Source organism: Rhinolophus ferrumequinum, chromosome 21 (genome assembly GCF_004115265.2).
Source record: "Rhinolophus ferrumequinum isolate MPI-CBG mRhiFer1 chromosome 21, mRhiFer1_v1.p, whole genome shotgun sequence".
Lineage (NCBI taxonomy): Eukaryota > Metazoa > Chordata > Mammalia > Chiroptera > Rhinolophidae > Rhinolophus > Rhinolophus ferrumequinum.
In genome coordinates, this window is record NC_046304.1 from 40837139 (window position 1) to 40861727 (window position 24589).

Sequence of the window (24589 nt, forward strand, 5' to 3'; positions counted from 1 at the left end):
CTTGATTTATGACCCTTCCTTTTTCTCATGTTTAGATTTCTTTCTCTTGGCTTTGTTTAAAACAGGCCACATCTTGCACATCCCATATTTGATAAGGGGTTAATAGTCAAAATATACAAGGAACTCATACAATTCAGTAGCAAAAATAAAACAAAACCCCAAATAATCCAATTTAAAATGGATAAAGGATCTGAATAGACATTTTTCCAAAGAAGATATTCAAATGACCAAATGACCAACAGGTACATGGAAAGGTGCTCAACATCACTAATCATCAGGGAAATGCAAAACCACAATAAGATATCACTTGTTAGAATGGCCATTATCAAAAACACAAGAAATAACAAATGTTGGTGAGGATGTGGAGCACAGAGAACCCTCATGCACTGTTGGTGGGAACGTCAATTGGTGCAGCCACTATGGAAAAGAGCACGGAGGTTTTTCAAAAAACTAAAAATAGCACTACCATATAATCCAGCAGTTCCACTCTGGGTATATATATCTGAAGGAAACAAAATCACTGCATTGAAGAGCTATTTACACCCCCATGTTCACTGCAGCATTATTCATGGTAGCCAAGTCACAGAAATAACCTAAGTGTCCATTGATGGATGAATGGATAAAGAAAATGTGAGATATATACCATGGAATATTACTCAGCCATGAAAAAGAATGAAATCATGCCCTTTGTGACAACATGGATGGACCTTGAGGGCATTACAGTCGGTGAAATAAGTCAGACAGAGAAAGACAAATCCTGTATGATCTCTTATATGTGGAATCGAGAAAATCTGAACTCAGAAACAACAGATCGGTGGTTGCCGGAGAAGGGGCAGGTGGGAATGGGTGAAAGTGGTACAAACTTCCAGTTATAAGATGAATAAGTTCTGGGGATGTCATGTACAGCATGATGACTATAGTTAATAATCCTGTGTTGTACATTTGAAAGTCTCTAAGAGGAAATATTACTCCTTCAATGTAGAATCACAGTCCAGCAAGAGGCTTGGTGAGGTCACTAAATCTAATGGTTTAAGAAACAAAAGACAAAAAACACAACAACTTTCCTTTTAAGCTGAAAGACCCCGTCCCATAGGAAAGCTTACAGAGAAGGCAGAAGGGTCCTTCTGAGTTGGAGAAAGGGCCTGGGTCCTACCTGTGGGAAGCCGGCTGTGGTCCAGCCCTCTCTGTGACTGAGGGAGATTCTGGGGCTCAGAGCAACCAAGTGGTGATAACGACCACAGGGACACTTGTAGGGGACTTTGAATTTCAGAAAGCATCTCGCCCCTCATTTTCCCCCAGGTGGCCCACATCCCTGTGATGCAGGTAAGACCTCATTGCCCAGAGGGGCCGATTGACGTCCACCGAAGTCACAGTCAGTCAGTGGCAGGACTGGGCTGAGAACTCAGCAGAATGGGGAGGAATCTTGCTGAAGGATCACTCTCAAATTATGCAGCTTTGGCTGTGTCAGAGGGCCAGCTCGCTCCCTGGCCCTATAAGAGGGTTTGCTGAGGCCTCTGGGGTCTGCCAAGCTGTGCATCAGAGGTGAAGGGGAGGGGAGGCTGGTCCTCTTCTCCTGGCTCTTCATGTGTGTGGTGGAGGCGGCCCCCGAAGCCTCCGGGCCACCCCTCTTCCCCCTTCAGTGGCCTTTCAGAACCCTCCCTGAAAGGTCAATTACCAAATCATCCCATCAAAAGAAATTGCACTTGTGTGCCTTAAAGACCAAACTGAGCTTCAGCAATGTAGTTATTTACGGTCTCTAATAAGCATTTTCTGGGTGTGATTAACCTTTATGCCAAAGTCACACTGGGATTTGGGATGGCAGCTTCAATTCCAGCGCGCTCTGAGCTGGCTGGGGGGTGGGGCACGGGCAGCAGCTGGAGCAGGCAGCTGACAGACTCCGTCTGGCCCTCCCATCGCCTCCTGGAGGGAGGGGGGGCTCCTGCACCCTCTCGTCTGTCCATCTGTCTGTCCATCCCCTTCTTCCCATGGCCTGTCCTGACCTGGGCCATCCTCCTCCATCTTTCATCCACTGAAAAGACACAGATTGCCTGTTTACTGGATCCTGTCCCCACTCAACAGCTAAACACAGTTCTGTGACCTTGGGACCTCAATTATAAAACCCCTCTAAAATGGGGAGCGTGAGACCTGCCCTGCCTGCTACCCGCAGAGCAGTGCGCCTGCGTGTCAGGTACCCCCCGAGTCCTTGGACAGTCATTTTGATGTGACACTGTACGTGAGCTGCAGCACACCTTGGCCTTATCAGATTTAACATTCAAGGTTTGGCTTTTTGGAGTGGAGACATCTGTAGCTGAGGCTCCGGTTTTATTTTGGGCCTTGGTGCTGCCGCGTTAACTAGTGAGTGAGCCTAGCGCTCCACCAACTTCAGACCCTGGGTGCCATTTTGGTTTTCTCTACCAGCTGTTGGAAAAGGGTAAATCTCACCAAGTCCTGAAAACTGGGTTTGTCAAAAAGTCGTTCTGAAAGGAGAGCCAGGAGCTCAGGCTGCTGATGGAGGGGAGGGGCAGATGGAGGGACCCAAGAAAGTGGTATTTCCTGGGCCAAAACCATGGTTAGTTTGCTTCAAGAGAGGAGGACGCGTCTGGTTTTGTGAGGCCCAGGCCTCTGATGTGACCCTATTCACCAGGTGCTCCAGCCATATTTGGGGGGGCGGGGTGTGGGGACAGAGCCCCAAAAAGCAGTTTCCAGGCTCTCGGCCTCACATAGAAAGGTGCTGGCTCAGGTAGTAAATGGCCATCGACTGTGATCAAATGGCCATCAGCTGTGGCTAGTTGGCCGTCAGCTGTAACCAGTGAGCCGTTGGCCACTAATATAACTGCCGTGGCTAGGCTAGCAGGAAATGGGGGCCTAGCAAGCAGATGGTGGCTGAGCCTGCAAGCGGCGCAGTGAGGGTTGAGAATTGTGTTGCTCCTGCTTCCTGTGTCTCCAACCCAGCCTCCAGTGAGATCATAGTGGTGTGACTCCCCTACCTATGGCTCCGTGGGTGTTCCTTTTTGGCCTCACCATATCCTGCGTTCTTATGTGGGGAGCGGGAGCAGAGACCCTGCAGGCCGCCGTGCACGACACATGGCGCAGCGAGCAGGGTCCCCTGCATGACACGGGGGTAGATCTCCCTGAGAAGTAAAGGACACTGCACCCTCCCCAGGGACATGGTTGTCATTACATGTGACTTCCGCATTTAATTATAGGGTTTCATGTCCCCGATCTTTGTGTGTTTGTGGACCCCAGATTATGAACTCCCAGCTTTAGAAGGAAACAGACAGCATCCTTGAAACTTTGGGGCCTGTTCCTACAGTGCAATAATTGCCTGTTGATGGAAATGGAAAACCATAGTGAACGTTGAAGAGGAGATCAACATATGGTGGGAGGAAATACACAGGAAAACTCCGGACTTTTCATGGAACTGTGATTCAGGAATAAGCCAGAAGTCTTTACAAGCCCTGCCGCAGAGCAAGAGGTAGCACAGGCGCAGATTCTGTACAGAGCTGACCTTTCCTGAGAGGAAAGGTTGGTTCGGGAATATTAAAAAGCCTTTTTCTTTGCATAATGCAAAGCTGGCCCTCTCGGTGGAAAATGACTTTGTGAACCATCACATCCAAGGAGACATAAGGGTCACGGTTACAGGCAGCGAGCCAAGGACAGGCTAGGCCTTCGCCCCGTGGCGTTTGGTTTGGTTTTATGATGAATCTGGGTTTGCTCTGCTCCTCCGTTAAGATGCGAGGCTAAGACATTCTGGCTGGTGTACGTGCCATCTAATTAGAACCCCGGCGTGTAAATGCTTTATGCTGAGACTGTTTCATGCTGTTTGGGGCTAGTCTGGGGTCTCTGTTTGTGAGCGTCATGAGGCGCCAGGGTCCAGTGCAGGTCCAGAGGGGACATGGCACGCTGATGGGGTGACTGAGGTGCTTTGCTTTGAAGGGTTGGGGAAGGTGCTGCCCAGGGGAGAGGCCGTGGCTTTCGAGGACCGCAGAGTTCACCAGGTGAAGGGTGGGCCAGGATGAGGGGCAAAGACCTTCAAGGCCACAGGTGTGCAGACACCAGCAGGACCAGGTGTGCTGGGGAACGTGGTAAGCAACTCATTGGGAATAGAATCAGGTGTGCCTTCAAGGGGGCTCCAAGAACGTAGCACAAAGCACAGCTTCAGGGTCAGGAGAATGGTGGAAAGTTAGGCAGCAGGGCTGGTATTTTGGAATGAGGTATTTCCAGTTTAATTTGCCTGTGGCTGAGCTGGCTCTTGGAGCCCCCCTTCCATTCTGTGTGTGCACGTGTATGTGTTGGGAGGTGGCAGAGGTGGGGTGGGGTGACAAGCTGGGGGCAGGGATTCCTAGTCTCCTTCCACAAGGAACCTCTGGCTCCCCCAGCTGAGCAGCTCCTCTCTGGGGCCGGTGCAGAACAGCTGGGTCCCTGCTGACTGCTGAGCTGAGCCGTGCAGGTTTGTGCGCCAGGACACTGCTCTCGGCTTAACTAGCCAAAGCCACTGGCTGGCCTGGTGGCTTCTTCCTGTCTCCACTTCCGCGTTTTCATTTGGAAAATGAGGGAAAAGATATTTCACCATCTCTTTGGGGACTGTGAAGTTTAATCACTGATTAATAAAGTGTTGGAAGTTCCCTGGGGCCAGAGAGCTGAATGGGTTTGTTCTGATCACTCCCGAGTCCCAGGAATGAGTTAGCTAAACCCAGTGCTGTCTGCTGAGCGTCCTGAGTGCGGGGCACAGGATGGGGGTGCAGGGCTGGGGGTGTGCTTGGGAGCTTGGCCCAGTCAGAGCAGAGAGACCCCTATGAGGTGACAGAAGGAGTGTGCCAGCGAGTGAATAGAGTGAACAAGCCCTAAAGACTCAGGCCGGGGCACTGAAGGGACAATGTGTGTGACCATCAGGTTCAAGGGGGCTTCCTGAAGGAGATGGGGGTGGGACAGGCTTTGACTTGGGGGGGGAACACTCCATTCCACCTTAGAATGTAGGGTGGGAGAGAGGGGAGCAGAGCAGATGACAGAAGTGGGAAGGAGTGGGTACCAGGGAAGATGGGTGGCACTGGTGGGGTGTGATGGGGGCAGCGTAGGATAGGACATTCAGGACACGTGAGCACAGAAGGCTTGCATCTGGAAAAGGGCAGGTCAGTTTGCATCTAAGAACTGGGGAAAGTTCTGAGGTCCAGAAGGGGTGAGTGGGAAAGAGTCCCGGAGAAAGGAGGACGTACAGCCATGGGGAGGTGTGGGATGGGGGTGTGGAGTCCAGCTTGGGAAGAAGGCACGTGAGCAGGGCAGGGCCAGGACTAGGGTGAGGAGAGTGAGGCATTCTCCTAAGGGCAAAATTTAAGGAGGTGCCCCAAATCTCTGTAATCAAGATAAATCATATTTTAATATTGTTACTGATTTTTCCTTTTACCCCAAGCTCCAATAGGGCCCAGCATTGTTACTGAGCCTGTCTTTTTTTTAATTTAAGTTTTTGCTTTCTTGTTCATCATGGACTTTTTTACATTAGATTTATTTTTTTAAATATTGCATTAAAATATTATGTATCTTGACTACTAAATTTTTGGTGCCCCCCCTTAAATTTTGCACCCAAACGGACTGCCTCACTCTCCTCATCCTAGGCCCGCATGCGAGTGAGGGCTGCGCATGACGGCTGTGTGCTACTAGACACACCCTGGCTCTAGTCGAAACTAGTTTCTTGCTCAGTGGGACCTGAGAAGTCCCTACCTCTCCCCCGATCCCATTTTCCTGCTGTGAAATGGCTAAGACGGCTTCCACATCTGCGTGTCTGTGTCTAAAGTTCTGCAGTGGATTGCGCAGACTGTGTGAAAATGGGCTAGGGCTGGGACACCATGGCCAGGGAGCCCAGGAGAGGGTCCCAGGGAGGGCACCCCGGGAAGAAAGAGCAGAGGGGCAGGGGTGCTGATGTGGAGAGCAACCTCCCGTGAGGTTCACCATCCCAGGAGCCAGGTCATGCAAGCAGAGCTCTGCTGGTCCTCGGGCACCTCTGTCCTGACAACTGGTGGGAAGGGCTGGTTACAAAACCTTCCTACCACCCCCACCCCCCGTGCTTCTTATCCCCTCGCAAAGCAAATCCCAGGGGAAACAACCACCTCGCCTCCAACCGATGACTAAATAAAAATCACCAAGTTCAAATCAATGAACATGACCTACTGAGTGCCTCTTGCAGACCTGAAACACAAGGTAATTCATTAATGTATTCAGCAAATTTGAGTGTGACAAACAAAACAACATTTCTGCCCTCGTGGAGCATGCTGTGCTATTCCCAAAGGTCTTCTACACAGAGGGCATCGTGAAAGCCTGGGAGGGGTACTGTTATACCCATCTTTATAGCAGAGGAAACAGGCACAGAGAGGGCAAGTAACCTGCCTATGGCAACACAGCGAAACTGGGGCAGGACGCCAGGTCTCTTTTGACTCTAAATCTAGGGAGGGTGGTGACCTCAAAGGAAGGGACATAATGATTGTGTGGGGGTGTTAGTTAAAGAAGGGGCAGCCCTCCGGTTGTGGGATCCGAGTGACACAGAGTTCATGTGGGAAGGAAGGGACAAAGGTTCTCCCTGGAATTGGGCAGCCATCTTTCCACACTATCCCTTCACCTCTCTGGGCCCCAGTTTCCTCATCTGCAAAAAGGGACAGCCACACCAGCCCCAGGGAGAAGTAAGTGCCATTGCAGATATAAAACAGCTTGATAACTGGTGAGGCACAATTTGAGGGGACTGGTAATTCGCAGGACTGTGCTGGGGGCCCGGGAAGCAGCTCACTGAACACGAGGCTGGGAGAGCCTGCCGCGGGAGGGAAGCAGGGAGGGAAGCACACTGATGAGGGTCTACGAGCCCATGTGCTCAGGGCACTGGGACACAGTTGGGCCGTGCTGGGGATCCCATGGGGATGGAGGCGGCTTCCTTAGGCAGATTGTTTATCTGGGGGCCTTCCTTCTCGCTAGGGACTCCCAACCCTCAGGGAGAAACATCCCCTCTCTCCTGGGAACCTGAGTCCCTGCTCTTACCAGCCTCCCTTCCAGGCCCCGGAGAACAGGGCAGCTCCAGGCCTTTGGGGCAGAGAGGACATGGGGGAGGAAGCTGGGGGTGGGGAGGTGTCTGGGAAGAGACATGTAGGAGGGGGAATAAAGGGGAGGCAGGAAGCTGCAGGCCAGCCTGCTCCTGGCACCGGCTAACCATGTCCCTTGTCACCCTGTGCCCACAGGTCCTTCTCCTCCTGGGGCTGAGTCCCGTCTCTGCCTCCCTCCACGACCAGCACTGCGAGAGCCTGTCCCTGGTCAGCAACATCTCTGGTGAGTGTTGCCACTCTGCTCCTGCAAGAGTCCAGGTCACCAGAGCCCTGTCACCTACCACAGCCCTACCACCTGCCCCTGCCAAGGTCTCCCAGGGCCCACACACGGAGCCGTGAATATTCCTAAGGCAGGACTAGCAGGCGGACTTCCTCTCTAGGGCCCAAGCAATTTATCATCTCTCCACGGAGGGAGTGCTGTGTCAGGAGGTTCCTGAAATTGCGGCGGGAAGGAGAGTTGTGATTAGGTGACAGCATCTGCCACGGGCATAGGAGGGGCACGTGGCGAGTGTGCTGAGTAGTTATGCCCCTGCTTTGGGGTAGACAACAGGGGAAGTGGCCCCAGCCCTTGCTGCTGTGAGAATCAACAGAGAGGGGGCTGAGCCGTGGCTCAGATATCCGTGAGGAGAAAAGCTGCTGTTTTGTGCTATTAAAAATGCCCGAAGCATAAATCTGTAGGGAGCTATGGGCCAGGTACTGCAGCAGCTATCTGAGCTATATTAATCCAGTTTTTACAGTGACCTTCTGAGGTAGGTGCTGGAACCCTCATTTTACAGATGGGGAAACTGAGGCACAGAGGGGAAAACTTGGAATTGCCAGAGCCAAGATTTCAGCCCAGGCAGCCTGGCTTCTGAATGCGCTCTTCAGCCCCATGCTTGACACCACCTCAGTGAAAATACTGCAGAACGGCAAATATGACTAATACTTGTATAACTTCACCATTGTTTTTAACAGAGTGCTTTTAAATAATTATCTTATTTCACGCTCACAAAAGTTTAAGACCCATTTGTACAGCTGAGGAAATTGAGGCACAGGAGAGTTACATGGGAGAGTTATGTCTGACTCTCAAGGTCATGCCTCTTCTAACTTTGGGTGTGGTCCCTGAGCCCTCATCCTGGCCCCTTGAACCAGGGCCCTGGGAATGCTGCTGCCAGCCAGGTGGGAGGGTCCCTGTACCAGAGGGTTTTAGGGAGTCTTGTTGCTCTTTGGTGATTCATTTTCCTCTTTAGGTCTCTCCTCGATTCAATCCAACTCATTAACTGAGCACCTACTATGCGCCAGGCCCCATGCAAGGCACTGGGGGAGCAAAGAGTGGCTCACAGTCTGGTCCAGGAGTCAAGTCCACAGACATGTGCTTGTACTATGAGGCAGGTGCAAGGCGCATGCTGGTGGAGAAGACCACTGAGCCTCACTTTGCCCTATTGTAAAGTTGGGGGGATGGCACCTGCCTCAAGAATCCTTTATGATTAGATGCACTAAGTTTTGTGGTAACATTCCACAAACTGTAGAGTGCCACACCACTACTGAGTATTACTTGTTATTGTTGGTAACATCTGCAGGCTTTTAAAAGTACTTATCAGATAGCTGAGGTGAGGGGAACGCACTTGCCATGAATTACTCACTATAGTGGAGGTAGTAGGGAGGTTAGATCAGGGGTGGGATGAATCCAGGAAGCCTTCCTGAAGGAGGAGATTTCAAAGTGAGTCTCTGAGAGACTCAGCATGGACCAACAGAGAAGACTCAATGCTCTGAGCCAAAGCTAGGATTGACTGAAGACCGTCAGGTGGGCTTAGCGGAAGGACAGGGGAGGGGTGAGGAGGGAGGAGCTGTAAGTCTGGAGAGGTACTGGGAGCCTGTAGCATCTGGTTGCAAAGTTGGCTAAGTTGGACCATGGGGAACTGGGAAATTCTTGAGCAAGCGTCTGGAGTGCTAGTCTTGAGAGACTGGGAGGGAGAACTGCTCAGAGGCTGGGCCAGAGATGAAAGGCTCTGCCCGAAGCGCCCTTCCCTGTCCCCCTACCCCCTTTCCACGACTCCCCCCTCCCCACCTCCTGCATTGGAGCTGGGTCAGACTCCATTTGCTTCCTTATTGTGCTTGGGAGAAGTGACATCCCTGATTCCTCACGGGTGTAACCTGTCCTTGAAGGCAACAGGCCATGATGAATGTCATTCATTCCCCGATGATTTGGACTCTGTGCCCCTATCCCCAGCCTGGCCCAGCGTGCCTGGCTTCATGGCACACAATCTATCAACCTTCACAATGGCCTCTGATAATGCACTATTTGTCTTCTGACTCCACGACCTACCCTGACCAATGGGCACTGGTAGAGACAGATGGTGAGGGTGGGGTGGAGGGACGAGGACAGATGGATGGGCGTCTGGCCGGGGCAGCTGGCACTGAGCCAGGGCCTTTGGGGGGCTTCTTACATGCCAGGAGCAGGGAGAGGGTGGGTCCCCAGGGCCATCATGTGGCAGATCAGACTTGGCAACTCATAAAATCATGTCATGAATATGACAGTGCCAGAAAGTGATAGAATTGTTGACTAATGACATCAGAGACAAATGGAATCATATTGTTGACAAGGACCCAGGGTCATCAGTTCCTATCCCTTGTCTTAAGATAGCGAATAATAATAACCATTAATGATAGTTAATGTTTATTTAGTGCCCACTAAGTATAGACACCATGCTAAGGGCTTAACTGTCATTCAATCCTCACAATATAGTCAGGGAGTATTTTTATCCCTAATTTACAGAATAGAAACCTAAGGTTCAGAAAGGTTAAACAACTTGCCCAAGCACAAACAGATACTAAGCAGTGATCCGAGATTTGAAGCACGTGGGACCGATTGCAGACTTTCCCAGCACTCATGCCACGTAGCTGACCAGAGAGCTCTGGTGTCCGGGGCCCAGCACAGTCATCCCGGGGTGCAGAGTCACCCCTGCAGTTTCCCATGCCCATATGGGTTTGCACATGGCCCCTGATTTTTCTCTGGACCTACTATATGCCTGGCACTGTGCTAGGTGTTAGAAAATGCAAAAATGAAGAGCCCACCCACTTGTCCTGACAAATCACACACCCTAAAAAGGCATTTTCTTCTCTGCCAAGCCAGAGGAAAGGCAGCTCAACCACAAAGAGGCCAAGCAAAGAGCAGGACTCTGCCACCCTCTCCATGCCAGGTGATGCAGGCAGAGCCCCTGCTCGTTCATCCCAGCAGCACCTTTCTCTGAATGGGCAAGCACGTGTGTTTCAGAAGCTGCCCTTGGGCCATCTGGCAGCTCCCCCTCTGGACAACCTTGGCTGAGTCCCTCTCCTGGGCTCAAACCAAAGAGGAGGATGGGATTCCCAGCCTCAGGGCTACTGCCAAGTGCCCACCTACTCTGGTTTATTCAGAAACCCCCGGTGAGAGCCCCGACATAACTGGGACAGGAGCCATGTCCCAGTTTCCCTCTGAAGTTATCTACCACGGAAGGATCTGCTGAGCACGTTTGGACCCTAAGCATGATCGAAGGGAAATGTGTAACCTACTTGGGGGAAGAAACCAGTGTGCCATCATGCACAAGCATCCAACCGGCCACCTTCAAAGGGTTCTGATCTATTCATTAAAGCAGGCCCCTCACATGATCCTGACTCAGCAAGTGGTTTTCAGAGGCAGGTGGGAGCCCTCCACGCTACTACTTCTCCTTTTCCCTCCATTTGCAGGTGTTTGGGGCAATCGGAGTGTGGGCCCCCATGTATCTGCTCTGTGCACATGTGAGGAAGGAGGAAGATACAGCACCAGTTTTATGCGTTATTTTAGTCCACTTCGCTCCACACCTCCCCAAAAGACCCTGAAGGGATCTAGCTGCCCCATGAATGAGGGGGTGAGCCACTAAGTGACAGAAATGTCAACACCTCAGACACCAAGCACACACCTGCCTCAGGGCCTTTGTACGTGCTGTTCCCTCTGCCTAGAACACTCTTCCCCAGGTATGCATATGGCTCCCTCCCTCACTTCATTTAGGTCTCTGCTTAAATGAGTATTTTAGAGACTACCAATTAAAATAGCACCCCTATCAGTCTTTATCTCCTTACTCTTTTCTTCCCATAGCATTTCTCACTGGTTAATAGATATGTCTGTCTGTTCGTTTGTTTACTGCCCTCCCCACCCCACATCACCGAGGGCAGGACATTTATTTTATTTATTGGTGGATCCTAGAAAATTACTTAGATGGTCACTAACAGCTTAAGAGCACTCTTGAGTGTTCCTCCCGGTCCATAACTTAATTGACCAGGAGGGGCGCTGTGGGGTAGGAAGTTATGGGAGGGGTTAGCTCCTAACACGGAGTAGCTGCGGGCTGGTAAATTGGCTTGGCTATTTGCAAGGCTGATTTACGCTGGTCCAAGCTGCTACTCACCCTAGATCTATGATATCCAGGTGGGGAAATAACCGCCAGGAGTGCAGGAGACGTTGGACATTCGTGGGAGTGGGAACTGGAGGGGACATTGGCCCAAGAATCCGAATCCCCCTGACCTCGAGGTCCTTATATCCTGAATGACACACAGACCTCCCTTCCTGTCTCCTTCCCTTCCCAGCTAGGAGATCCACTCCTTCCCAGTCCCCTGAACGTCGGGAATTTATTTTTTTTTCTGTACCACTTTCTCCTGGCTTTCTGTCTGCTTCACCCTATTTTAGTTTCAGTTTTTTGTCTCTTTTATTTCCTCCCTATCCACGTCTCTCCTGGCCCACTTGCCCCTCCCCCCTTCTTGTCCTCAAAGAGTGGTTGAGTGGCTTGAACGAGTGGCATGAATTTCGTAATGTAAAATGCCCTTCACACCGCCTGGTATAGAGTGGTATTCAACAAATGTTAGTTCCCTCCACCCCCCAAGACCTATACACCCTTCTGGAGGCCCAGTCTGTAGAATCCCCAGGGGCTCGGTGTCAGCTGCACAGTGGGCTGCAAAAACCGCCGCAGAGGTGGGACACTGGCAGAGGTGGGACACTGGCGGGAAGTGTTGCTAGGCAGTAGGGTGGGGAGTCCAGTGGGCAGCGCCCAATTGACTGGAACACCGTTCCTGAGGCCCCCAGTCCTGCTGCCTCCTCCCTTCCCTAGACCTCTGCTGCCCCCCACGCCCGCTTCTCTTCCTCCCCCCTTCCTTTTCTCCTCTCTTCCTTCCCTCCCTCTCCCTGCTCAGCCAGATCTCTAAAACCACCCAGCCAACTCCCTATTGAACTTTCTAGCAGGTATCCAAGTCTGAGCCCGGCTGCCGCTCCTGATTGGCTACGCCCTGTCTGGCTCCACCCCTCCCTCGGACCCCTCCACGCAGCTCCAGCTTTCAGGCCTTCGCCTGTTATTCCGGAGGGAAGGGGAACTTCGTCTCCTGAGCCCTTTCATGTGGTTTCTGATTTTCCTTCTTGCAAGCCCTCTCTCCTGTTCTTCTGGTCTCTCATGCAGACTTTCATTCCATCCAGAATTTTCTGGGCTTTTAATGTAAAGGTTATGTCCACGGCAGGGTTCCCCTGTACCCTCTCCACTCATCCTTGGGTTGGGGAGGGAGAGAGGCATGACAACATGGAGGATGCATGTTGGAGGGTGCTGAGATGGGTGCAACGGAATGCTGTGAGAGCCAGTCACCCACGTTGGGACCAGCTGTGCTGCAGTGGATAGAGACCTGGGCAGGCGTCAAAAGACCAGCGTTCAAAACCCACTTTGCCTTTTAATGTCTGTGTGACTATAAACAATTTGACTGCTCGGGTCTCGGTTTTCTTATCTATAAAATGGGGAGAATTAGCACCCATATTGGCAGGTGGCGTGAGACCTACAGCAGGTGCTATGGAATCCTAATCCATACCCCAGTCGAGGGGCAAATAGGGCTGCCCTGCCTGCTCCCATCCTCAAACCTCGACCAGCTGTGGGAGGTGTCAGAACTCTAAGCATTGGCTGGTCCTTGAGGCCAGGAGAGCCATCTGCTCAGTGGCCAGTCCCTGCCTTGGCTCTGGCCTCGTCCTGGCTGTGGCTGGTGCCCAGTCCTGCCCTGCCCTCTGTTCTTTATGGAAGGGGCTCTGGGGAACTGTCCAAGGCAAGAAAGAGGAAGAAGGAAGGGAGTCAGGGCAGATGGCTACACTGACTGAGGGTGTGCTAGGCAAGTGCCAGGTGCTGCCACACATGATACCCCATTTAGTCTCCCCAGTGCGTACGTAGCTCAGGAGATGCTGTGAATGAATGAGTGAAGGAGTGAATAACCTACTAAGGAAGGTATGATGGTGTCATTAAATCAGATGGTACATATAAAGCACCTGTCATGTGCCTGGCACACAGTCAGCCCTCAGTAAATGCTGCTCCCTTCCTCACTGCCTCCTTGACTGTCACCTCTCCCTTTCTTGGCATGAAATGTGGTGTAACAAACAGCACTCAATTTCAAGTCAAAAACATCTGGCTATGAGTCTTGGTTCTTTCACTCATTGACTCATGACCTTGGGCACGTCACTTAACTTCACTGGAACTCAGTTTTCTCATCTGTGAAAAGGGAATAATGACATTGCAAAGTGGATGGGGAGCAAATGAAATATATGAAGAAGGGCTTTGAAAAATCAGAATGTGGTTCATAATATTATCCCTCCCTCTCCACTGCCACATGCCTTCAGCTTCCCCCCTGCTCCGGGCTCAGCTCTATCAGCACAACCCATGACAGATTAAAATCTCAACCTGCTTTCCTCACTCCTCTCCCCACACCATCACTCTGTGGTGCCATTCACGGGTGCTCTACTGTGGCACAGCACCCGGGCTTGGCCCACCCCTGCTGCCTGGCCTGCCTTCTTCTCATATCCGTTAAGCCTCAATCCAGATTTCTTTCTCTTTCAATTAAATCACTTGGCCTCAAGGCCTTTGCCCCTTGAGCCCTGATTTGCACGAACACCCTGGGAATAACTTTGATTGGAAAGAAAAACCAGCATTTAGAACAAGTGCTGGTCAGGACTGCCCTGCACCCAGCAAAGAAAAGACGCCAATCTAACCCACTGCTGTTTCCTGAGAGACTGGGGGCAGGCTGAGCTGGGGAGGAGATGGCAGGCTGGCCCCAGCCAGGGCTTGGCTGCTGCCGATGCCCTGCCCCGAAGAGGGTGCTCCCGCGTTGGTTCATGGCTCTCCCTGCCTGCCTGTGCATTCTTGTACCAGTCCCAGGTCTAACCCCTCCTATCGTGCTGGGCACATTGGGTCTCGACAGCACTGGTGTAGCAGCCTTATACAGGAGAAGGGCATCAAAAGGCAGAGAAAAGCGGGGCAGCTTCAGGAGGGGTGCCAGGTCCATCCTCAGCACCCTCCCATTTTGAGACCAAAGGCCACCCTACCCTCCAGAAGAATTACTGTGGCTTCAACTCTGTCCCAACACACACATAAACTCCACTTCAAAAAGCTCTTTAATTAAGAGTAAATATTTGGAAGGGGACTTTGACATCTTTCTAATTCAGCTGTTTACATCCTTTTTTTGAGTCACAGACTCCTTTGAGAATCTAGTGAAAGCCATGGTCCTTTTCACAAGTAAACTGCATGTATAGACCACATTTTTCATTTAATTCCAGAGTCTCTATGAACACTTAAAGCTTCCATGAACTGAGATTAAGAATTTCTGATCAGATCCAATCACTTCATAAAGACACTAAGGCCCAGAGAGGGCAAGTGACTTGCATATGGTCACGCAGCAAATTAACACAGCTCAGTTTGGAGCCAGGATTCTAGACTCCTGGTTCAGTGTCCTTTCTATTCTCCCAGATGGTGTCTCCCTCTATTTTCTCCCCATGGTCCCCTTCTCAGTCAGTCCTCCCTTAGGGCATAGCACAAGCCAGAACAAATAGTGTATGTTCAGTAAATGGTCATCAGACCAGCTGGAAGGTAGGCCAACTTCATTTTGTTGGTTCCTCCCTGCAAGGCCAGAGCAGATGTGGTGTGGTTCCAAAGATAAGTGAGGGGGGCTAGGTCAGGGGTTGGCTGGATCTGTTCCAAGCTATGAAGTCTGAGAGCTCCAGTCTGCACCAACTGAGGTGCTGAGAGAAGTGTCCTTAGGCTACAGAGCAGGGGACCTGAAGTACGTCCAGCCTTCCTCTAAATGCCAGCCAGGACCTCAACTTTTAACACCACCTCCTGCTGTCTCTGTTCCTTCTCTGCTCTGGAACCCACTCTGGCTCCCTCGTGCCATAGCATCAAATCCAGATTCCTTCCCCGGTGTCTCATCCGCATAGGAGGAGCTTCTCTCTGCACTTGGGCTCATTGCTCCGGCAGATTGCTCACACATGATTGGAGTGTGAGTGTGGGCCAGTGGGGAGGTGGTAGGACACTGGAGTGGGGACCTTGCTCTGCCTCACCAGCTGTCTCTGCCCCCAGGACTGCAGTGCAATGCATCCGTGGACCTCATTGGCACCTGCTGGCCCCGGAGCCCCGCAGGGCAGCTGGTGGCTCGACCCTGCCCTGCCTTTTTCTACGGTGTCCGCTACAACACCACAAGTAAGGGCGCGTTGGAGGGCAGACCATCTGCTGGGAGGTGGGACAGGATGGGGAAAGCTGGGGACTTGTCGGAGGTAGGGGAACTGATGACAATAAGTTCATCAGCCCCCATTTACCAAAGCCCAGTTTGCTCTGCTGGGCACTCTGCTCATATTGCCAATTCTCACATTACCCCTGGAAAACACTAGATATAACTCTGTAGTGCTCATTCAATAACCAAGACCTCTGAGGCTCAGAGAGGTTAAGGAACTTGCCCACGGTCACCAGCTGGTAAGAGGTAAAGCTGGACTTGCATCCAGGTCTGTCTGACCCTTTCTTTTATAGTTAACAGATTGGGTTAGTCAGCCTGAGCCTCCGACAACTCCATGAGGTAGGGCAGGAATCATCAGAATAGCCCAACCTTGGGACGAGAACCCTGAGCTCAGACATGTTACAAAGCCTACCCAGGGCCCTCCAGCCAGGAGGTGGGGGACTCAGTTCTTGCTCCACAGCCAGGGAGGGGGCTTGGCCTTGCCTGCAGGCCCACAGGTGGGACGGGGTGGGGTGGGGAAGGACAGACCCAGGGTCTGTTCGGATACTTGATCCCCATGTAAACACCTCACTGCTCTGAGGCTCTGAGCCTCCTCCTCCAGGCTTTGCAGCGCCTTGCCAAGCCACCTGTCACCCTCAGAATTAATTTGCTCTCCCCTGTCAATGACTCACAGCCCCTGTTTAACAAGACAGCAACAGCTGTGGGCCAGAGGCCCTGACCTGAGGGGAGGGTGGGGGTCCCAGGTGGGCCTTTAGGGTCTGGTTGGCCTGAGCTCAGAGCCCCAAGAGGGTACAAAGGGTGACCACAGATACCAGGTGGTTTACTCCAAGACCTGCAGTTGTTTTTTTTTAACCTCTTCTGGCCCCTGTCTGAGGATGGAGAGGGCTGGATGCTATGACTTTGTCCAACTTAACACTGCCAAGTTCCTTCTCCTGGCCCTGTCTCCTTTACCAGCTGGGCTAGGCGGGTTAGGGGTGGGGCTGCAGCCAAGGAGGGGTGGGAGGGCCTTGGAGAAACATTGGGACTGGGCAGGGGGCTGGAACAGCCAGACCACACGGCTTCATGTGTCTCAACCACAGCCTGGAACCCACAGAAGGAAAAGAAAGACTAGGAGGAGAGTGGGGAGGCAGGAGGAAGGGCAGAAGCACCGAAGCGGAAAGCTTGGGGCGCACAGCTGGCCAGCCTCCAATTTAATAGGTCCATCTTACAAGTAGGAAATGGAGGCAGACAGGCTGAGAACTGCCCAAGGTCACAAAGCTTGGAGGCAGGGTCAGACAGGGAATTGGAGCCCTTGTGCTGCTCCACCAGAATGCTGTGTGCCTACAGGAGGACATGGGCTGGGAAGTGATACCGGGTTTCCAGGAGGAGGCCCCTCTCCCTCTCAGGCACCAGCTCCTGTCAATTCCACCACGTCTAACCTTACCTGCCCTCCATCCCCAGTGCCACTGTCCCTGTCCAAGATACCCCACGTCTAACCCTTATTTCACATCTGACTCTGTCACACCCTTGCTTGGAGTCAACCCTTCCCTGGTTCCCTATCGCCTCCATGGGATGTGCCAGCCCTGCCTTAAGTGGAAGCCTGGCTCCCTCAGCACGGGCCGTCTGGGCCTCGGTTGCTCCACCTGCAGGGTGGGTGGGAGGTTTGGGTGGGGTGCTCTCTCGGCAACCTCGCTCTTCCGTCTGTGGTCCCAGGACAGGAGCTGGCGGGTGGTGGTCCCTAGATGTGGAGGCAGGGCTGACAGACCCCCCTTTCCAGGTGCCGCAGTGCCAGAACGATGAGGTACACGCCCGAGCAATCAGCAGCGAGTGAGAACCCAGAGCCGTACCTAATCATTAAGCACTAATTAATTCACTCACTGGCGAGGTGCTGCTGGGACTTCCAGGCCTTCCCCTAAATGCCCTCCCTCCGGCTGCATCTGATCTTCAAAGGGATGGGAAGCATTTCCAAAAATATCCATTTTCCCGTGATTCTCCGGGAGGACTGCTCAGCTCAGCAATCAAAGACAAGGAGGTCGCATCCTTCCTGGCAACGACTCCCTGCTTGGGTCTGTTTTCTTCCAGGTCACCTCCTGCCTCCCCACCAAAGCCTGCTCCCTCCGGATGACCCAGCCTGAGCTGGGGGGACTCCAGGCTCCCACCCACATGTGGGGTGCGAAAGGGGAGCTCGAGCCAAGGGGGTGCCTCCAGTTATCTCCACCAGTATCCCCTTTGATAGGGACGAGGGACATATTCTGAATCTTATGTGAGGTTATGTAAATACAGCTGCAAGACAACAATAATAAAAATAACAGCTCACACCACGTGCCAGGTAGAGCTCCAAGTACTGTGCACAGGTTAACTAAAAGTGCTCACTCAAGCGTTCGGTGGGAACCATTGTTAAGGTCATTCCTATCTTGTAGATAAGGAAGCTGAGAGGTTGTCCAAGGTCACGAGGGTAGTAAGGGGTGGTGCCAGGATTTGAACCCAGGTTGCCTGGGTCAAGAACCATGCTCTTAACACTGCTTTGTGCTGCCTCTCATAAGGCAAGAACCATTCCCCCTATCCCCTCCCCCTCCCCCACTCCCATCCCTGTTCCCCTTCCAACCAAATCTCTGCCTCCAAGTCTCTTTCTGCAGACATTCCAGAGCAGCCTCTGGTCCCAGGCACTTCCGGTCCATGGCAGACACACTGGATCCTTTGGTTCCTTGCCTCTCCCCAGAACTCGCTGAAAACCCTATCACTGAGCCCTCAGCCCTTGGGTAGTTTATCCCTCATTTAGCAATTAGGAGAGAATCAGCAGCATCTTTGCCAACTCTGCCCAAGGGCTCAACTCTGCTGAGACTCAGGTCCACTGGCAGGGAAGCTGAGCAGAGCTTCACAAATCCACTTAGCCTCCTTTCCCCGTTGGCATTCGTGTGTGAGCAGCCTCTCAACAGAGGGCCCGGGGAGTGGGCTTAGAGAGGAGCCTCAGCCTTGCAGCACTGGAAGCCAGGCTGTGGCTCCCTATCTTGGGGACATAGCAGCATCTCCGCCTCCCCACCCGCTACCCACCCCATCATCTCCCTCTTGTTCTGATGTTGCCAGTAGAGAGGCAGCTCCCAGGCTGGACGGCACCTCGGAGATCCGCTGGTCCAGCCCTTCCTCATACACAGCGAGGGCCCGGAGAGGCCTGCTGGCCCAGGTCACTCACGCAGCACAGCAGCGCTAAGCTGGCCCTGGGGCCCTGCCTGTCTCCCATTCAGTGCTCTGCCCCAGCCTGGCCCCAGGCTCCGGGACTGTGACTCAGGCAGCTTCTCCAGCCCTCCTCCTGCCCCCTGTGACAGGAGCCACAGAAAGGCCTGCAGCCGGACAGAGGCTGCTTTGGAAACGGCTCAGGACTCAATTCTCTTCCAGCCAGTGCTGCCTGGATTCTGGGCCAGAATTAACTCAAGGAAACATCTTTGGAACCACCAATGCCAGAGAGAAGCACAGGGTGGAGCAGGGCAAGAAAAGACTCATGATTTGGATCTTCCTGGGTCCCTTCCCTACTGGGTTTTAGGGCCCTGGTGCCCCGGTGGGGAGGGGCAGGCCCTCTGCGCGGCTCCAGCCATCCCAGAGCCCTGAAGTCAGGCCTCAGGGAACAGGCCCTCCGTGATCTTCTTAGAAAGTGCCAGGGCTGCAATCAAAGCTTGCATCCTCTCTGGGAATGACTCTCTGGTGGCTGCACGGACACCCCTCCCCTCCCAGGGCCCCTCCCCTGTCTTGTATCCCACCTGCCATGTGCCAGGCTGGGAGACGGCTGTGGCAGCTCCTAATCACGAGATACTTGCTACGTGGGACCCACCGCCTGCGACATTCCCAGCACACTCCTGCCACCTCTCATTTTCTGTCCCAAGAGGCCTCCACCATGGATGCTCCCACCACATGACCCTCTCACATAATGCCTGCTGTGGCAAAATGCCACCATGGGGACCTTCTCCAAGCCCTGCCCTGTGAGCCCCAGCCCATGTGAAACACTGCACATGAGGACCCCTCCCCATGGGAGACCTCACCACGTGAAACCCTGTCACTTTATGTGCCATGTGAGCTGTCACCACATCCCCTTCCACCGTATCATGCCCAGCCTGGTGAGTGAGAATTGACTCGTCAGATCTCCCCAATGTTTTTTGCTAAGACCCCAAAATGGGAGATTTCTCAGAAGGGCACCTACCACGTAATCTGCCTTCACATAAAGGCTTGCAAGGAAACAGCCCAGTGAGCTGGTCAAGCCTGCCCGTGGGCTAGTCCCATGGGTGTGATAGTGCCAGTTTGAGTGGGCAGAGCTGTGGCCCTACTGGCAGGCATTGGAGTCACCACTGTACCCCTGTTGGAGGCCAGTGGATAGAAAGAGGCAGAAAGATAGGGGCAGTATCTTTCTCACCCCCTCAGCAATCAGGCCCCTGTGCTGGCCCCGATGGATGGATAGATGGGCAGACAAATGGACAGACCGATGCCCAGGTTGCTCTTTGGGAGAGGAGCCCTGGGTCACTCTGACTTTCTCTCCTTTTTCCAGATAACGGCTACCGGGAATGCCTAGCCAACGGCAGCTGGGCTGCCCGCGTGAACTACTCGGAGTGCCAGGAGATCCTCAGTGAGGAGGTGAGGCTGGCCGCAGGCTGCCTTTCTGAGGGGTGAGCTGGGGGATTGTGCCTGTTACGCGGCTGCTGGCCAGTCAGAGTCCAGGGGCCAGAGCTCGGGCATCCCCGAGGGAGGGTGTGTCAAGTGGGGCCAGAGCTTCAGGCAGCCACGGGCTGGGTCCTCCTCTCTCCCTCCCTCCCTCCGTCCCTTCCTCCTTCCTTCCTTCTACCCACACCCACTAGTACGGGTTCTCATCCATTTTCCACCCCACCCACCTGAGCGTTCCATCCACATCCAGCAGGGGATTCTATCAGAATCGGATGGGGGTGAGGGGTAGCAATGAAGTTCTAAAAAGCCCTTGGAGAACCTTGAAAATATTTCAATGTTTTTGAGAAGATATTGCTTCCACGTAACAGAATTCAAAGGTACGGGTGGGAATACAGAGAAAGTCTCCCTCCCACCTCTGGGTTCCCTCCTCAGAGGCAACCATTTTGCCCATTTCCTAAGTGTTCTATCAGAGACGTTCTCTGCATATGCAAGTGATTACGTACATATATCCTTTTCTGTTTTTACAGAAACATTGCAAAATGTACACCCTGTTCAACACCTTGCTTTTTTCGTATAATTATCCATCTTGGCGATTGTTACGTATCAGTACCTAAAGAGCAACTTCATTCTTTTTCACATTTGCATAATAGCACATTGTGCAGATGGACCGTAATTTATTTACTCAATCTTTCTTCTCAGTCTTTGGTTATTACCAACAGTGCCACAATGAATAACCTTCCAAGGGTGACATTTGGCAGATGCACGGATACACCTGTCTTCCTGGTGTTGCTGCTCTGTCCCCTTTGTCCCCTTCCCTACATCTCCACCTCCCCTTCAGAGGGTGCTGAGGAAGGTGGGGGCCATGGAGCTGGAAGAACCAGGGAGCAGACAGCCAAGGGCAGAAGGGAGGGTGCCCAGGGTGTCTGAGATCCCTAGGCTTCTGGGGTGTGGAAGAGAGAGGGCTGGTCTAGGCTGTCTGGGGAATTCCAGTGCCTTAAAGATCTAAACTGGAAGGGACCTTGGAGACCCTCTGTCCCATCTTGATCTGTCTGGGAATAAGTCACTAAGAGCACTTGTTCCAATTCATGTCCCAGGCTACACCCAACACCCAGTAATCAAACTCCCCAAGCAGGGCCTGGGAATCTGCCCCCAAGGGGCCTTCTGACGGGGAGAAAGTGAGAAACTTTGATCTAGTGCCACCCACCTCACTATAGGGAGACTGAGGCCCAGAGAGGGACTCACGCAAGGTCACATGACCAGAGTGAGTCAGAGCCGGCTTTGGAGTCCAGGCTCTCCTTTGCCCCCTGCCAGGTACTTGGTGTGAAGTGAGGTTGACGGTGGGAAAACAGCTTTCCCCACCTGACACCCCACCCAACTCTGAGTGCTTTGGTTAGCTCCTCCCCTAGGCTGCCTGGCTTCACGTCACTAAGATACTGGGATTCTACTGTCTCCTTCCAGAGGCTGCAAAGATGGGGCAAAGCTTAGCCTAAAAGAATGACGCGCTCTTTAATCCTTTGCTTTGGCAGGGTGAGAGGTACTTGGGATGTAGGGTGAGAGGCTTCCTGGCGTCTCATATCACACAGGCCCGACCATGTGGTCCACCCCAGGCCGGGATAGCCCCCAGATGGCTAAGCAGCCACACAGTGAACCAACCTGGGAAGTCCTGGGGCTGGGGTGGAGGGTGTCCCTCTGGATTGGAGGAGGGAGGTGGGGCTCCAGATCAGGAAACATAGTTGGGCCAGAAGAGATGGGCTTGGTTGGGGGTAGGGTGCACCAGTAAACCAAACAATGAGGTGGGAACGCCTTACCTGGTGCACAGTAGAGCAGTGGGAGGATGGGAAATGGGGCTTGTACTCAGGAAGGCAGGACAGTGCTGTCAGCAGCTATTAAGACCACAGGTGATGACCAGAGAGGGGTGGTACAGGGCTGCGATGGGGCCAGCACGGCTAAGGCAAGAAGTCTTCAAGCCCCCATCCCACCCCCCTGTGCTCGGGTCATCCTGCTGGGTCTGCGAAGCCCGAGGCAGACGGTGTGTCTCCAGCTAGGTGTATCTGCAACTGGAGGTCAGGTCGCCAGCTCTGCCTTAGGACAGACAAACGCTCCCCCACCCCAGAGGAGCAGGAGTCTGTCCCCTTCTTGGACATCAGCAAAGCTGGAGATGCCAGCTACTCCCAGCTGCCCTCCCTGCACTGGAGCCTCTGGAATGTCAGGGGAAGTCCATGGTTCACCCAGATCTCGCCTGCTCTAATTTAAGCCCCTTCCTTCCAGTTGGGTGGGGGGGGGGCACTCAGCAGCCCTTCACCCCCCCGACATCCTTCAAAGACTCAAGGGCAGAGGTCAACTGCCCTCAGCCTTCCCTCCTCCCCACCCTGCAGCTCCTACCCCGTCTGCCAGGACAGGGGTCTCTCTCTCTCTCTCCACCAGCATGGTTAGGGCAAGAAGGAGGACCTGGAAGCTCCACCTTCTCATCGGTCCCCTTTGTCAGTATGATGGGAACTGCATGGGCTTTGGGGGCAGAAGGCTTGGGGTTCGGATTCTAGTTCCCACACACTTGCTGTTTGACTGGGCAGGTAACTGGTATGGGGGCCCCACTAAGTCCCAGCTTCCTGGTCCGTCTGTAAAAGGGTCCAGAGTAATATAGTCTCTGCCTCCTGGTAGAGGGAGAGTGATGTCTGTCAGTGTCTTGACCTCTGGAGGGCACTCCTTCATCTGCCTCCCCTCTGCCTTTCCTCTTACCTGAGGTCAAGGGAGCTTGTAATGTACATCTGGGGAGTGGGAGGGTCACTGATGAGGAGACCCAGGTAACATGGGCACCCCTTCCTCTGGTCACCACACATCCCTCCAGGGTGCACTGCTCACCCCCACCCCGGCCTGCCTTGCCTGGCTTTGCCACTTACTCTTTTCCCGGGCAGCCCCTGCCTGCCCCATTGCCTAGCACTATGGGTAATCAATTAATTTAATTATCACTTAATTAATAAATGCCATCCCCTCTGCCAGCCCCCAGCCTCGCCAGGCCCCTCCCCACTCCCAGGACTCCCTGTTTCCTCCTGGAGATACTCCGAAGAGGAAGAGTCTCCAATGAACCGAGCAGCCAGTTTGGTTTCTGAGCCCCGGCCCTGGCTAAGCCCTAATTAGGCACCAACACCGGGGGAATTGCAGATAATAGATTGGCAGACTGGCTGCCTGTGAAATGGGACTTGTGAGGGTGCCCAGAGGCCAGGCCACAGAGGACCTGCCCACAGCCATCACCACCAGGGACAAGTCCCCCATGGGGTAGCTTGGCTCCTGCATGGCCCAGCCCTCCAGGATGGCACTGACCCCCCCAGCACCACCCTGCACCAGCCCCCGCCCCCATATCAGCACCCCACACATACTGTCTCCCTCTACTGCAGTGAACCCCCACTGCTGCAGACTGTCCCCCACCTCCCATGACACTTGCCCACATTCTGTTCCCCTCCCCCACACTTTGCTCCCCTTTCCCACAGTCTGTGGAGCACAGGGAGCCAGAGCCTTGGCAGATCCTGGGAGGGTACAGCTTGGTGGGACGTGAGTGGGACTCGGAGGGTGTAGGCTTATGGTCTGGGGTTCACTGCTCACTGTGGGGTTCGTTGGACCAGAGCTTCTGAAGTGCTTAGGACTCATCGGGGCTTCTTGCCAAAGGGAGATTCCTGACTATGGATCTGGGGTGGGGCTTAAGATTCTGGTTCCTTCAGATCCCTGCAATCTCCTAGGTGATGCTGATGTTGCAAGTCTGAGGGCCACACTTAGAGGAAGGGGGCGGGCGAGGGAGAAGCTCGAGCACCAGGCGGAGGCGGAGAGGAGCCGCAGAGGGGGTGGCCAGGGCGGAAGAGTCTGGGGCGGGGAGCTTGGCAGGGGCAGTGGGGACCAGGCAGGGAGAGTGCATTGTGCCATCCTGAAAGGTATCGGGACACGAAGCCTGACACGGCTGCCTGTTTGGACAAGGTGTGTCTGGCAGAGAGTCTGGTCACAACTGGCTGGACGCTACTTCCTGGATTCTGATCACTGAAGGTACCACAGAGTGGCCTCTGCCCAGTGCCACACTATGCCACCTTCTTCAGGGTTCCTGCCAGTCTTAGGTCTTCAAACTGGACGGGGACAGAGTACCAATCAGGTCCCCAGGGATTGGCTCTGTCCATTTGTCCTTCGGGTGGCTTTCACTCAGGAAGTCACGGGCTGTCTCTCAGGGTGTCATAGGGTCTCTTAGAGTGTCACTGTGTGTCTCCCAGGACGTTGCTGGCTGTTCTCTCTGGGTGTCATTGACCACCTCTCAGGGTGTTATTGACCATCTCAAACGGTGTCTGGCCAGTTCTTGAGTGTGGCCGGCCGTGTCGCCCGGTGATACTTGGCGTGATGCTGCC

The 24589-nt window shown here is 53.4% G+C and overlaps 1 protein-coding gene across 3 annotated transcripts in view; it reads left to right on the forward strand.

The window, feature by feature from the left end:
• CRHR1 (corticotropin releasing hormone receptor 1) overlaps nt 1–24589 on the forward strand; it is a 48304-nt gene that overhangs the window by 14587 nt on the left and 9128 nt on the right. For all 3 annotated transcript variants that reach the window (XM_033091243.1, XM_033091242.1, XM_033091244.1), the window contains exons 2-4: nt 7215–7302; nt 15437–15556; nt 20098–20183. In XM_033091243.1, the coding sequence (XP_032947134.1) occupies nt 7215–7302; nt 15437–15556; nt 20098–20183 (294 nt within the window). The remainder of the gene's footprint in view (nt 1–7214; nt 7303–15436; nt 15557–20097; nt 20184–24589) is intronic.